Source organism: Chiroxiphia lanceolata, chromosome 9 (assembly GCF_009829145.1).
Source record: "Chiroxiphia lanceolata isolate bChiLan1 chromosome 9, bChiLan1.pri, whole genome shotgun sequence".
In the NCBI taxonomy this organism is placed as follows: domain Eukaryota; kingdom Metazoa; phylum Chordata; class Aves; order Passeriformes; family Pipridae; genus Chiroxiphia; species Chiroxiphia lanceolata.
This window is the reverse complement of record NC_045645.1, coordinates 6,752,128-6,765,378: the sequence shown is the minus strand read 5'-3', so window position 1 is coordinate 6,765,378 and position 13,251 is coordinate 6,752,128. Positions and strand designations below refer to the sequence as shown.

The following is a 13,251-nucleotide window of genomic DNA, read 5'->3' as shown; positions in this document are numbered from 1 at the left end:
CACCAGTGAAATGAAATTGTTCTTTGAAAGATTTCCTTTTGGAGAGGTTTGCAGTTAACAGCTTCAAACTGCTGGGAAACAGAAGGGAGATGGCTGTGGCTTTAAATATGCCTTGGCTACACAGTGGCACTAGGAAAGGACTGGAATATGTAAAATGATACTAAATATCTGTGTAATCAGGACTAATTATATGGCACGGTTATTAGCTTGGAACAGGACATGTTGTGCCCACAGTTTATGAAAATATATTAAAACATTACCAGATTCCACATACTCATTGAAAGAAAGCTGCAGAGTTAATAAACGTGTAAGGGACAACTAATTGGCTGCTTTGTCCCAGCCTACTACAGGCAGAACAATTTCTGTTTGAGGGAATTAGTGCAGCCAAAATGTGTTATAATGATAGGCCTGGAAATAGCAACAACCTGCAACGCTTGCAGAGCACATCTGACAGAAAGATCTTAACGAAGGAAATGTTTATGTTGGAATCAGCATGTTTCAGAGAAGGAAATTTAGGCACAGAAAGGAGATGGACCTCAGAGTCAGAAATAGGGCTGGTACCCAAATTCAGGCACCTTTCAAGAGCTTTGTCCATGCAGTCAGGCTGCCAGAGAGCAGCCATCATACAGTATAGGCAATGCAGGCAGTTCAGTGGGAACTGAATTAGGATCACCTGGAGCAAGAAGCAAGAACTGATGCAACAGCTCTGGTTACAGAACCAAGATTTAGGCTGGAGGTAAGGTACTCTCTGCTAACGCAAATGCTTGTGCAGCTTATTTTAAGAGGTCAAGAGAAAGAGTTATATCTGTATTCTGTGATTCTGTGTGTAATGTGCTTATGTGCCTGTAAGTGAGTCCAACTGGTTGGCTGGACCCGTGGTTAAATTCCACCAGCTCTTGCCTACAGAAGCCCTTGGGTCAAGTGCCACCTGTAGATAAACATGTCATAGAATCATAGTCTGGTTTGGGTTGGAAGGAACCTTAAAGATCATCCAGTTCCAACCCCACTTCTATGGACAGGGACATGTTCTGCTAGATCAGGTTGCTCAGAGCACCATCCAGCCTGGACTTGAGCAGTTGTGAGGATGGGGCATCCACAGCCTCTCTGTGCAATGTGTTCCAGTGATGGGGCCTTCAGTTCCTTGCTATGGAACTGTGGCCACTGCCCTCCCAGGAGTCAGGCTCTCCCGCCTTCCTGAGAGACTCCCATGAATGTGATGCTTAGGCTGGAGCCCTCAAGTCTTTGCTGAGCCTTCTGTGCATGGGCAAGGGCAGTTGGGGTGCTGTGTTTTATCCCTGAGTAGGTAGTTGCTAGAAAATAATGCTGAACCTCATCATCTCTAAAGGTTTGGGGTGATTTCTGGGGCTCCTAACTCTGCTCTGGGCAACCCTGTTCCCTCCCAGTGTGTCCTCACCAGTGAGAGGGGGTGGTCACAGCTGCAGACAACAAGTTTAGAACCTTCTGCTCCCTCTGTATCCAAAGGAGCCTTTGGCCAAATCTCAAGTCCCCAAATAGCTCAGATCCCTGAAAAGACCTCTGGCCTATGCACTGAGTCTGTAGAGAGGTCAGACATGAAAACTAAATGCCTCGAGGGTGTTCTTTTTAGCATCATCTTTACTTCTTAGACAGCTCTTTATTTTATGGTTATTCTCCCTTTCTCCCTCCCTCCCACCACAGCTCATCCAGTCCTTCCCAGAACCCTTCAGCCCCTTCCCTCTGACCCCTTCCCCCAGTTCCCCTTGAGAGCAAGCCCAGTGACCCCACAGGGTTTCCCACAGCCTGCAAGGGGAGGTCAGGACTTGTTTTAAACAGTAACCCCAATGTGTCCTGCAGTCCTCGTCGCAGGGAGACCCCGTGATCCCAAACAAACACCCGGTTCAGAAAGATAATGTCCCCTGTTATCCACGTGCTAAGCAATTATTATCCTGAAGGTGATGTGTCTGCGGCGAGATAGGAAAGCGTCAATGACTCAGCCGGGGAGGGCAGGAAGGTTAGAATATTTTCCTATGTGAGCTAATGAATTAAAAGCCTTGCTGAAAATGCTGGATGTTCTCTGGCGTGACAAGCCAGCAGGCCCATGAATTTCTAGCAGGGTGAGAGAGAACGCTGTGCTGCCTACAGAAGCTGCTGGAGAAGAGAGCGCTGCCACTTAGATGTGCTTGAGAGAGGCTCAGGAGAGCCCGTGCTGGACACAAAGGGTGGGTTAAGTGGGCACAGAGCAGGAGAGCCCAGTGCAGAAAGAGGCTGTCAGGCAGCAGTGAAGGTTCATGCCCTTTCTTTCCTCTTGATATTGTCCTTTTCTAAGCTGTTTAGTGACCAGCGAGTTCTGCTCCCAGTGCGCTCACTGAGAACCATTTGAGTGGGGCTCCCTCTGATGCTGGCAGTGGCATAGGGAGCTCGTCCTCTTACTGAGTCTCTGTCCTGCTCTTGCCTCTTTCTACTTGTGCCAAAGGAAAGGTTAAGATTGCTTGAGTTGAAAGTGAGAAACGTCCTCCACTGAAATTGTTAGTAAAAGGTGAAAAATTCATAAGAGATTAAGAGAAAGCAGAGTAGAGCTGTTACAGGGAAAGGCTAAGGTAAGAAAACAGATTTTTTGCTGAAAAATTCACAAATTCCAGTCACTTTGAATGGACAGAAGTCGATCCCTTTGCCCATATCAGCGTTGCTCTGTTCTTTCACTCTGGCTCACTGTGCAGCAGAGCCCTGCTCCAGCACAGCATCAGCAAAGGAGCTCTCGCCTCCTTAAACCACTGACATTTTTTATCTGAGAGCCATCGGTTCCATGTTTCTCATATTCTGAACACACTGAAGTGCTGAGTCTGCAAACAGCTCTGGCTGAGGTTAGGGAAGCTGGGATTTGAATAGGCATCATGTGGGTACCCTGAAAAATCCCACCTGGGCCTCACTGGTGGAGCATTCTGCAGCTCATGCCTGCCCCATATTTTCCAGTTGGTAAAACCCAGGTGCTCTGCTCACGGGAGTGTTGGAAAAGAAATGCCTTCCTGTGTGGGAAGCTCACAGTTGCTGCACTGATTCACTTGAGAGAAAAGGCCAGGAGAAGATGAATAATTCTAAGAGCAGGGATTTGACGGCATGCGGCAAATAATGCCTGGGGCCACACACTGAATGAAAAAAAGGACAGAACAAAATATTGACTGGCCCTTCATTAATTGCTGCCCGTCCTTCGTGCCCTGAATAAAGCAGCAGCCTTGTTGAAGAAAAAGTAGACTGTGATGAGGTAATTAAAGACCCCATCAGAAGGCATATCCGCCAGGAGCTTGAATTAAAATTGCTCTGACAGCCTTTATTCTGGCAATTCCTCCTTTTGCTGCTTGACTTCGCAGCCTTAATGATGATGTATGAATGCACAGCTGCGTATCCAACAGGCTGGATAGGCCCACGGGACTGTCCCATCCTCCTCAGAGCCGATGGGCACCGTCTTCTGCGTCACGTCGGGTGGAGCTGGGGAGTCTTTCTGTGTGTGGGCACAGGCTGATCAAAGGCAGGTCCTTCTGCCAGAATAACTCTGCCTTTCAGGTTTTGAGCCCCATCTCGACACTAAACATTTGTGTCCAGAGATTATGTGTCTTATGGGTTCAGACTGATACCATCCCAGGGATGTGCTGCTCTCTGGCATGTGCTATAGGTGAGTCCCTCTGCCCCACGGGGTCTGGGATGTTCTTCCCAGTTCACCTCTTCCTGTGTTTCAGAAAAGCTCCTCTCTACACCTCTAGTCTCTGCCTTCATGTTTTTTTGAGGTTTTACCTACACTTGGTAGTGCTTTCTTTGATCTGGCCATGACTGACACGAGAACTGGGAGTGAAGACACCTCTCTGCTTTATAGAGATGCTTTCTTGTCATTCCTGAGGAGCTCTGTTTGCTGCCATCCCCACCTCAATTCTCCCAAACTTAAATCATTGTCTTGTTGTCTTTTCTCCCACCATTTTCAGTGGCTAAGAGGAGTACAGAGTGTCATAAACAGAAAAAACTGTTCTAGACCAAATCTGAAAGGTCAGCAAAACGCCTTACAGTTTGTAGGGGAAAGAAATGGAATGAGGGCAGAAAAAAGCTCCCCATCACCATCCCAACTTCCTTGGTGGGAGGACTGCAACCTGTTTCAGAGATTCTACGAGGACCTGGTCCATGGGTGCCCTATAGCTGTATCACTTTCGTAGGGACACGTGGGACTGTCTTACCTGGCAAACAGTGCAAAGCTCATAGGAGTGTCTAAAAATACTCATTGCTTTATCATCTCTTGTTGGTCTGTAATTTTTCCTTAAAAGGAAAATTTAAAAAAAAAACAAAAAACCCAACCAAAACCTCCAAAACCAAAACAAGCAAACAAGCAAACAAAAAACCCATCCCATCCAACAACAAACTGAAAAAAACCAACCAACCAACCAAACAAAAAAACCCCAACCAACAAGAAAAAAAATTAAAAAACCCAAACCAACCAAAAAAGCACCACAAAACTGCTGAAGACTTAAAAGACCTTCAAGCTGATTTTCATGTCTGTAAATTGTATTAGTAATGGGAGCGCTACTAAGGTTTAAAAGCAAATTATATGTTTTGCCTCAAAAATTAATTTTTTGGATTTTTTTCCCCTTCTTTATTGGTAATTATAATCTGTCAGCTCACTCCCACACGTGTCTGCATGTTTTATGCAACTCTTGATACTTGTAGCTGTCGTTAAAGAACACCTTCCAGGTTTTGAACGGTGACACATTTGCGTGGGTTCAGTGAAAAGGATTCATTTACGGAGTTTAGGGAGATGTGCAGTGCTTGGCCAGCTCCCAGCAGAGGCCTCACCAAAATTCCTCATTACAACAATTAGCTTCTCAAACACTTGGGAAACAGAATGCCAGCTGCAGGGATTTTACCCTGGATTTAAGCACATGCAAACACCCAAATACACGTCCTGCTTTCAGAGGGTGTGTAAAATTACTTAAGGACAGGGAGCCAATCTGCCTGACGGGTGGCCTAGCAGGAGAAAATAATCTGCATTACTGCATGAAGTAGATTGGGTCCATGTTAACAATCCCTTTCAAAATGAAGGTGCTGTCAGCTGTTTTAATTTAATTTACTCCACCTTAATTTACTTTTTGGAAATGAGCTAAATGAATAAATTGAATTATGGCTACTTTAACTCTGAAGGAGCATATCCACATAGGACCTTGCTGTGGTTTCACTAATCAGCTTTGCATTTATACCCTAAATGTATTTGGATTAGCTCTCACAGGCATCTTCACAAAGATATGCTTGCAGATACCCACCTGCTTTCCTTTTCCTTCCCTGGTCTTGTTGCTCTGAGGAAGCCAGGGCTCAGTAAGCAGATTTACTTCATGCATCACCCTGGTATGGGCTTTTCCTGTATTACTAAAGAGCAAGACAGAGCACTCTGCTCTGAAAGCAGAGACAGGGACTTGTGTGAAGGGTGGGTCGACATGGGTAGTGTCTGATGCACACAGCACATGAATCCCAGTATTGTATTGCTCCCTTGAACAAGCTCAAGAGACTGTCATTTTCTGCTACATCTCCTCAGGTAAGTGTAATCCATTATTCTTCTGCTGCTCCTTAGGAAATGGGAGGACAGGAGGCAAGATAAAACCTATGTCCATCCTCTCTGCAGTTTCCTGCTCCAGGGTCAGCAAAGATACACAGGGGTGGCTGTGTGTGAGCCACATGCATTGATTGTAACGGTGGCCACTTCTCCTTCACTTGCACGGTAGTGTGGCTCCAGTCACAAGCCAGTTATTCCTGCCTCTGTGCATTGTCTCCTGGATGAAGCAGGTGTGTCTTGCTGCACTGAGCCAGAGAGGGAGGCTAGGAGCTGAGGGATGGATGGCAAGTAACAGGATCCCTTCTGTGGTGGAGGGAGAGACATCTGCACACTCTCCTGGGGAGCAGGCTCTAATATCCGCCTTCTCTACAAGCAGCATGGACCAGCCCCCGTATTCAGAAAGGTAAAGCCACAGGATATGGACCTGATGAGATTTCCAGGTAGTGCTGGGATTCTCCACACACCACATTAGTGGGCTTTGTAAGGCCCAGAAATCACAATCTGCTGTAATGGATGGGTGGTCACCTGGCAAGCATGACTATATGCTCACTTACTGGAAATAGGTGCTGGTGACCGCTTGGAAAAAAAAAGAAGACCTTTGCTCTAACATTTCAAATTTGTTTTTATTGCTTCTAATTGGCCTTGCTTTGGAGCATGCACATTATCTAACTGCCAGGGCACTGGCTGTCATTATCTGCCAGGTCATTTGGTTTGTGTTCTTTACGATTGAAACTTGTCAGGCACTCCCAGAAAATACTGCGCTCCCCTTGCAGTGTCAAACATGGCACTGGTTAATTGTGCATCCCTGAGAGTGAAGCATTGGAAGTGATCAGGCACTGATTGTTCAGTGCGATGGGCGCAATGGAAACGTGTCTCCTCAGGATGGAGGGGAAAGTGTAAAAATTAGATCAGCAGCAACATGACAGCAGCCACATTTCTTAGTTTCAGGGATCAGAGGTTACCCATTTTCCAGCCTTGATGACTCATTTTCCATCCCGTTCACATGGCTCGAATAACTTAATTTTCTTCTCCCTTTGCAACAATTTAAACACCAAGACTCTTCTATTTTTACTTTCTTTAATACACCAGCTGCAAAGTCACTAACTCAAATCTCCCCACCTCACCTTGCTTCACCAAATGGAAACAAAAGTCAAAACGTGTATGTGAAAGAGCTTAAAATGCCACAGTGGCACAAGCGTGCCCATGGTGGTGGCTCTCTAAAGCTCAGCTCATCCAAAACATCAGCCCAGTTTGTATGTCTGCTGATTCATTTTAAAACCTTTAAGACTTCCTACCAATTAGAAATCCAGATACAATTTTGGATGTGAACATATACACTGCATTCAGAGTAGATGTATATAGGGAACACCAAGCTTTTAGACCGCAGTGTGAATTATGCATCTGCTGTATTTAGATAGAAGCAATTTTCCTGTTGAAATCAGAGGTTGGCATTTTTTCCCATGGGGTTCTGTAACTCAAAATTGTGTTGAGATCAAGCATGTAGTGGAGGCTTTTTTAGCTGTAAAGGTGAATGTATTCAGATTATTCGAGTGGTGATTTTTTAGATGTACAATTAGTTGAGTGAGAGATGTGGTATAAATTTGGTATTGTAATTGCTATGCCTCTGAGATTTCAATTTGCGAAACAGTTTGCACGGCTGCAAGATTAACTGTTGTCTGTGCGATGAACATGTAGCAGAGCTGTGGTTTGATTGTGACTGTCTCTCAGCTGGCTGTAGACCCCAAAAAAACACTTTGTCACAAGTACCTGATGTGAGTGGTTGATACTCATGATCCTTCAGTTCAGTGGATGCCTGGATGGCTACAAAAAGACCAGTGGCTAAAAATCCCACCTGTAAGGCAAGATCTCCTTTTCTGTGTTAGTCAAATCATGAAAAAGGAAGGAAGTTTAAGACCCATTTTTATCCTCTTTACATATTTTGTATTATATCATTTCCTTCACTTGCACAGAGGAGAATGGGAATGACATTCAGCAGTGCTGCTCCAGTGGAGTGGACCAGTGGGTGCAGAGAAATGAGGCCTGTATGGGAACACCCGCACAGCCCAGCCAGGAACTGAGCCCTGCCCGCCTGTCCGGCACCAGCTGTGCCCTGGGAGCAGGCAGGCAGGCTGTCAGCAGTGACATGGGCAGTGCTGATGCAGCCCCAGGGCAGGGAATGGACTGGCTGGCTGGCTTTCCAATGTTTTGCATGATTCTGCATTTGGTCCACAGCTGCTGCTGTGTTTGGGTCTCCGGTGTTGTCTAGGAACATGTCAATGTGATTATACACAAGAGCAGAGAAACCGCTTGTTCTCACTTCACTGTGCCTTTCAGGTCTCCCTTCCAGGGCCCTAATTTATTTATTTTTGTCTCAGTGTTTCTCTTCAAAATAGCACTGTGCCTTAGGTTGGTGATTGTGCTGTGGAGATGCAATAGATGCTGAACTGGAGGCAGCTGTGACAGTGGTGAGGAGGGGAGGGCTGGTGAAGGCAAAGCCCTCTAAGCCCTCTGCCCCATCAGTTCCTGCATTATTTCAATTATTTTTAAATGCATATTAAAACCTTCTTCTGCAACTAAAAGCAGGAGCACTGACAAACACGCGCCTGTGTGGTGGGGAAGGCAGGTTTCTCTGTGTCATTACAGCCAGCAGCTTTAGAGGGGCCCAATTCCTTGGACTCACCTAGGGGTGAGTCAGGGTAGAGGGATCAAGAGACCTGGGTTTTCACCTCTGCTCTTTTCAGTTCTCCCCACGTATGCTGCATGGCCTTCACTTTTGGTAACATGGCTGTGTGATAGACAGGTCCTCTCCTTCCCAGTGTTTGAGTCTCGGTATGGTTTGGTAGAGCACCAACACCAGCCTGCCCGAGGTCTGCAGCGGCCATGGAGAGTAAAGATAACTGGTCTTTGAGGGAGCAGATTGAGAGCTCAAAGAGTAGATCAGGCACAAGCAGAGGACCTTCTCATCTGTCTCCTGCCACAGCAGTGGGGGCTGAATGAACAAAATCGGCAGGGCATGACAAGTATTGGAAGGGCCAAGAGCTGTCTGAGGGGGCACCCCAGAGGCTCACTGGTGTGAGCAAGGCTGACAGCACGGTTTGATTACCTTCCTTGGGATGGGAGTGGATATTCAGGTTTTGTGCTTTTACAAAGGAGATGCTATTGAGATATATCTGCAAGGGATGGTGATGGCTGCTCAGAGCTGGTGCTGCTTTGTGGTGAGTCTGGAGGGACCCTGCTCTCCCCACTGGCAGTCCACAGGCAGGGTTGTAGGGCTGCCTTGCTGTCAGTGGGCAGCCAAAGCTGGTTCCTCTGGCTGCTGGTCCCAGTGTTTGTCTCAGAGGCACCTTTTCAGTCCCAGTGAGACCTGACAGTGCTGGCAGGGGGCTGTGAAGTGAAGCTTCCCACTCTGGGATATCCTGGTGCTGGCTGAGCCACCCTGAGCGAGGGATGGCGCTGCAGGACCCACACCCTTGGACATTCAGCCTCTCGTCAAAGCAAAGGCTCTGGGTACAATGGTGTGAGTTGTGACCCCTTTTCCCCATATGTGGCTCTGCTCAGAGAGACAGCCCAGGGCTGAGGCTGTCTGGTCACTTGTGCCCATCTTGCTGTGACCAGTGTGTTAGGACCTGGAGGGAGGAGAGGCAGCGAGAGCGCTGGGCTGTGAAATGGAGGATTTTAATTAAGGCTTCTAAGCAAAGAGGCTTTATAAGTACATAGAATAGAAATGTTACGGAATTAACTGATAATAGATATTTACTTTTCCTTAAAGTAGCAAACATTCATCATGCACACTGTAAACACACACCCAGAAATGCTTTTTCTGGGAAACAAGTAGTTAGACTTATCGGAAACCAAAGTTTTACAAAGCAGGTCTTTCCCCCAGACAAGCTGTGGAAAGCTGGGGAGCTGGTTCTGTGGTACTGGGTTGTAAGGAGATCAGTTCTTATGCTGTAAACTCTTAGGGCATCACTTTTTATTTAGCATAACCCTGCTTCTTTGGAGGCCAGCAGTAAAACTCCCACTGCTTTGCTACTAGGGCTGTAGCCTGAAAGGGGCACTGGAAGTGCCACACTCCAATTAATAGTGACAACTGAAGTTTGGCATGACTGCTAGATAATTGGAGTTAACAGGCATGATGAAATAGCAGTGTCACACTGAGCTCTTTGAAGGCACAGGTCTGGGTGCTGGAAGCACTGGCATCATGTGTTGGGTGTTCCCAGGCCACGCAGTGGGAGTCTGTCACCAAAGAGTCTGACCCAGCTGTGAACACCCCTGGCAGTGGGGGCAATCCAGTGGTGAGCAGATGTGTGAACCCAGCTGTCCTGTGAATGGTACATGCCCCAGAAGGAAATATTCACAGTGATAGGAGGGCTGTTAACGAGCGGAAATGAAGTGAAACATTTCAGGTGCACGGGAGCCACAGTGAGGAGCGTCGTGAATGAGTGGAGGCACCACCACAAGGAGAAAACAGTGGTAAGCGCCTCACCCAAAGGGAAGCAGTGGGGCCCTTTTCCTGGAGAGCTCAGAGCTAGCACAAAGCCCTTGAAGCCTCCTGGAAGGACTAACCCTGCTCTGGCCAGAGGATGATGGGACCAGCTGGTCTTTAACCACCTCTAATTTGTGTCGAGCTGCCAAAACCTTCCTTGCAGATGCGCTTCACTGTGAGGCTTCACACATGGCTTCTCCTCAGAGCACACCCCCCCCCACACACAGTACCTGCTGCTGCAACACCGCAGTGTCTGACAATACCTGTCCTCTCTCTCTTCCTTTGGCAGGAAGGACAAACTGCCGCACTTTAAATGCACTGCCCAGCGAGGCCCAGGGAACAGCCATGCTGGCAGCAAGCCAGAGAAGAGGAGCCAGGCACATCTGAAGGACCAGTCTCTCTCCACACGATGAGAGAAGAGAAGAGGAGAGGAGGGCTGCAGGGCAAGGCGGAGGAGCACGTCGCAGTCTGGAATTGATGATGTTTCTCTTTTTTTTCCTCCCAGACAAGTGTTTCTAAGATAACAAATAGTCCAAGGAGAGAAGAGGGAGAGGGGAATTAGCTAGAAATTTTACTATTGATTCTTTTTTATTTATAGATGGTGAATCAATTTTAGGGCTTTTTTTTTTTGGCTTTTTTGGTTTCTTTTTATCTGTGGGGGGAAAAAAAAGAGTGAACTAATAGCTTTGCAGAAATCATTTGCGGTGGCTGAAAAGCTATTTGTTAAAATGAGAAAGCCTTCCCTTCCTCCAGCAGTCCCCTCTTCTGTCTTTAAAGGGGTAATCCATACAAAGAGCTAAGGAGAGAGTCCTGGCTCCCCTTCTGCACCATGTGATGTCTCCCCTTTTAGTGTCAGGCTTGGAAGCTCTTATGCCAATTGCATGTGCTAGTCCTGTTAGCTTGCATTAAGAGAGCCTGATAAATAGCTTCTGGGAGCCAGGCAGGTGCTCCTCAGTGTGCCGTTTATCATCCGCTGCATGGTTAGGTTTTTTGCTCTTTATCAGATCATTTGAGGAGAGGGGTCATATGAGAAATGTTACTGTCAGGCTGCCGGCATGAAACTTAATGCAAGACCTGTCTAGCAGGCTGGAATCATGGTCCTCAAGCAAAAAATGGCTGGGGTCTAGAAAGACTGGACTTCCCAACAGATGTATGACTGAGGCAGCATGAGCTGGGGTAGTGGAGAAAGGGGTGAACAAATAGTGTTGTGCCACTACTGCAAGAAATCCCAAGTAAAACCTCAGCACCTTTCCATTACGTGGACAGCATGTGAAATCTCTGCTCAAAGCCACCATCATCAGACAGTCTTGTCTCCTGCATTGTGTGACTATCTGAAACTTCTGCCAGTGATTCTGAAACTGGAGACTAAAAGAGGGTGATGCTGAGGAGAGTCCGAGTGTCTCACAGGGAATGGGAAGGGAGAATGCACTTAGAAGTGCCTCTTCTCAACCCAGCTTGTCTTCTGATAGGAGTTAGACTGCAAGGGTGGCTTGAGGGAGACAAGGTGCCAAGACTCAGCAGATAAGAGAGGGAAAGGATGAACCAGACTGAGGGTGAAGAATGACGTGTGAAACAAGACTGAATAAGCTCCTCTTGGTAGGGAGTGGCCCTGAAGAAGTGCTAGCCCCAGACACTGTTATTTAGTAAGAGCTAGGTTGGTTGTTCCTCTCCTCTTTCCCAGGACATAAATGTCATGATGTAAGAACACAGGCTCAGCTGGGTCCTTGCACTGGCCTGTGTAAAAGAAAAATGAATCCTTGGGATAAATGAAAAGGTATGGTAAAAACTGAGAACTATAGGTAAAAATAGACCTTTGGGGTAACTTAAATTTACTGTCCCTGGTGGGACAACTCCCTCATTCTTCAGTAATGGAGACCTGGCTGCAAGGCCTGAGTGTGACCAATGCTGAACCAAGGTGTGATCCTAGGAAGAGCTGAAAACAGCTTGGGTTGCATTCATATTTCCTCTTTAACAATCTCAGTGGATAGAAGGGAGTTTTCTGTGAGGTCTTTGAGCTTCCCTCCATACAAGTAAACACAAAGCAAGCAGGGTCAAGGCTGAGGTCTGTGTACTGTGTCTCAGGACCTCACACACACTTCTGGAGCCTCCCAATGGGCCTCCTGGAAGCCACTGGCACATGGTGTCCACCCAGTTTCTATTATTGCAGCCAGAAAAGAGTGAGCAGGTACAAGTTAGGACAAAAACTTGGCTTTGCATGCCTCTGCAAACAGACAAGCTACTCAGGGTCTGCCAAAACTTGAGCTGAATATATCTGTGCATTAGCCACCCATTAGCTGGGCTTTCCTAAGTTAGTTAATTGCTCTCTGACCAGAGGAACTCTTGTTGAAAACAAGAAGGAGGTATCCCACTGGAAAGAAAATTATTTGAAACACCAGGCAAAACTGATACTGTCAGCATTTCAAGGTGAGGGGGTTAAACTGTGTACATTTTTGGGGAGAATAAAATGCCTTTATATGATGGATTCCAAGGCATCCAAAAGGCGCAGTGCTGGCTCTCCGTCTCCAAAAGCAGAGTAATGAATAGCAGTGACAGTGTGATAATTAAAATGACCTCTTGGAGATATGGATTAGAAGGTATGCAGAGAGGGGATAAGTTCTCCTTTGAATTAATCTAGTGCTAATTTATGACTATCGTTGGGTTTTATAGGGTTTTAGTTGGAGACTTTCAAAGTTGGTTTATTGGGGTGAAAATGTTCCTTCTGCATATTCATTGGAAAAACTCAGAATTCCTCATTATTTATTTTTGAATATTTCTATATACACATATATATATAATGAGAGAGTTTCAGTATTTGCTTAGCCGCTAAAAAGTCTACTCCAGAAATATGAATAAAGTGATAAAAGCAGTTGTGGAATGAGTATGTTGTTTCATTTTCATTCCTTCCTCCTCAGAGGCTTCCAGATCACTTCAAAACCAAGACATGGACAGGTGGATTCTGGGAAGCTCTTGCGCTGCCCTGCTATCGGCTGTCAGAGGCTCCCTCTACTTGACTTGTAAAATTTGGGCTTTTAAGTTTAGATTTAATAACTGGATCTTCCTGGAAGTCACCATCCCTGCTTCTTACTTGTCTTCTGCCACCTTTATCTGCCCCACAGCCTGAAATTTATAGGTGATGATGCTTCCTTTCTGCTGAGATATCCCAGGCTTTCAGCTGGATAGAAAGAACAGATTGGAGATGGTTACC

The 13,251-nt window shown here is 46.5% G+C and overlaps 1 protein-coding gene across 1 annotated transcript in view; it reads left to right on the top strand.

Annotated features, from left to right (window-relative positions):
- Window positions 1-12,921, top strand: part of LOC116790940 (BEN domain-containing protein 5-like) — a 910,541-nt gene extending 897,620 nt beyond the window's left edge. The window contains exon 13 of the mRNA XM_032696479.1: window positions 10,336-12,921. Coding sequence (XP_032552370.1) covers window positions 10,336-10,459 — 124 coding nt within the window. The 3' untranslated portion in view covers window positions 10,460-12,921. The remainder of the gene's footprint in view (window positions 1-10,335) is intronic.
- Window positions 12,922-13,251: the final 330 nt, after the last annotated feature.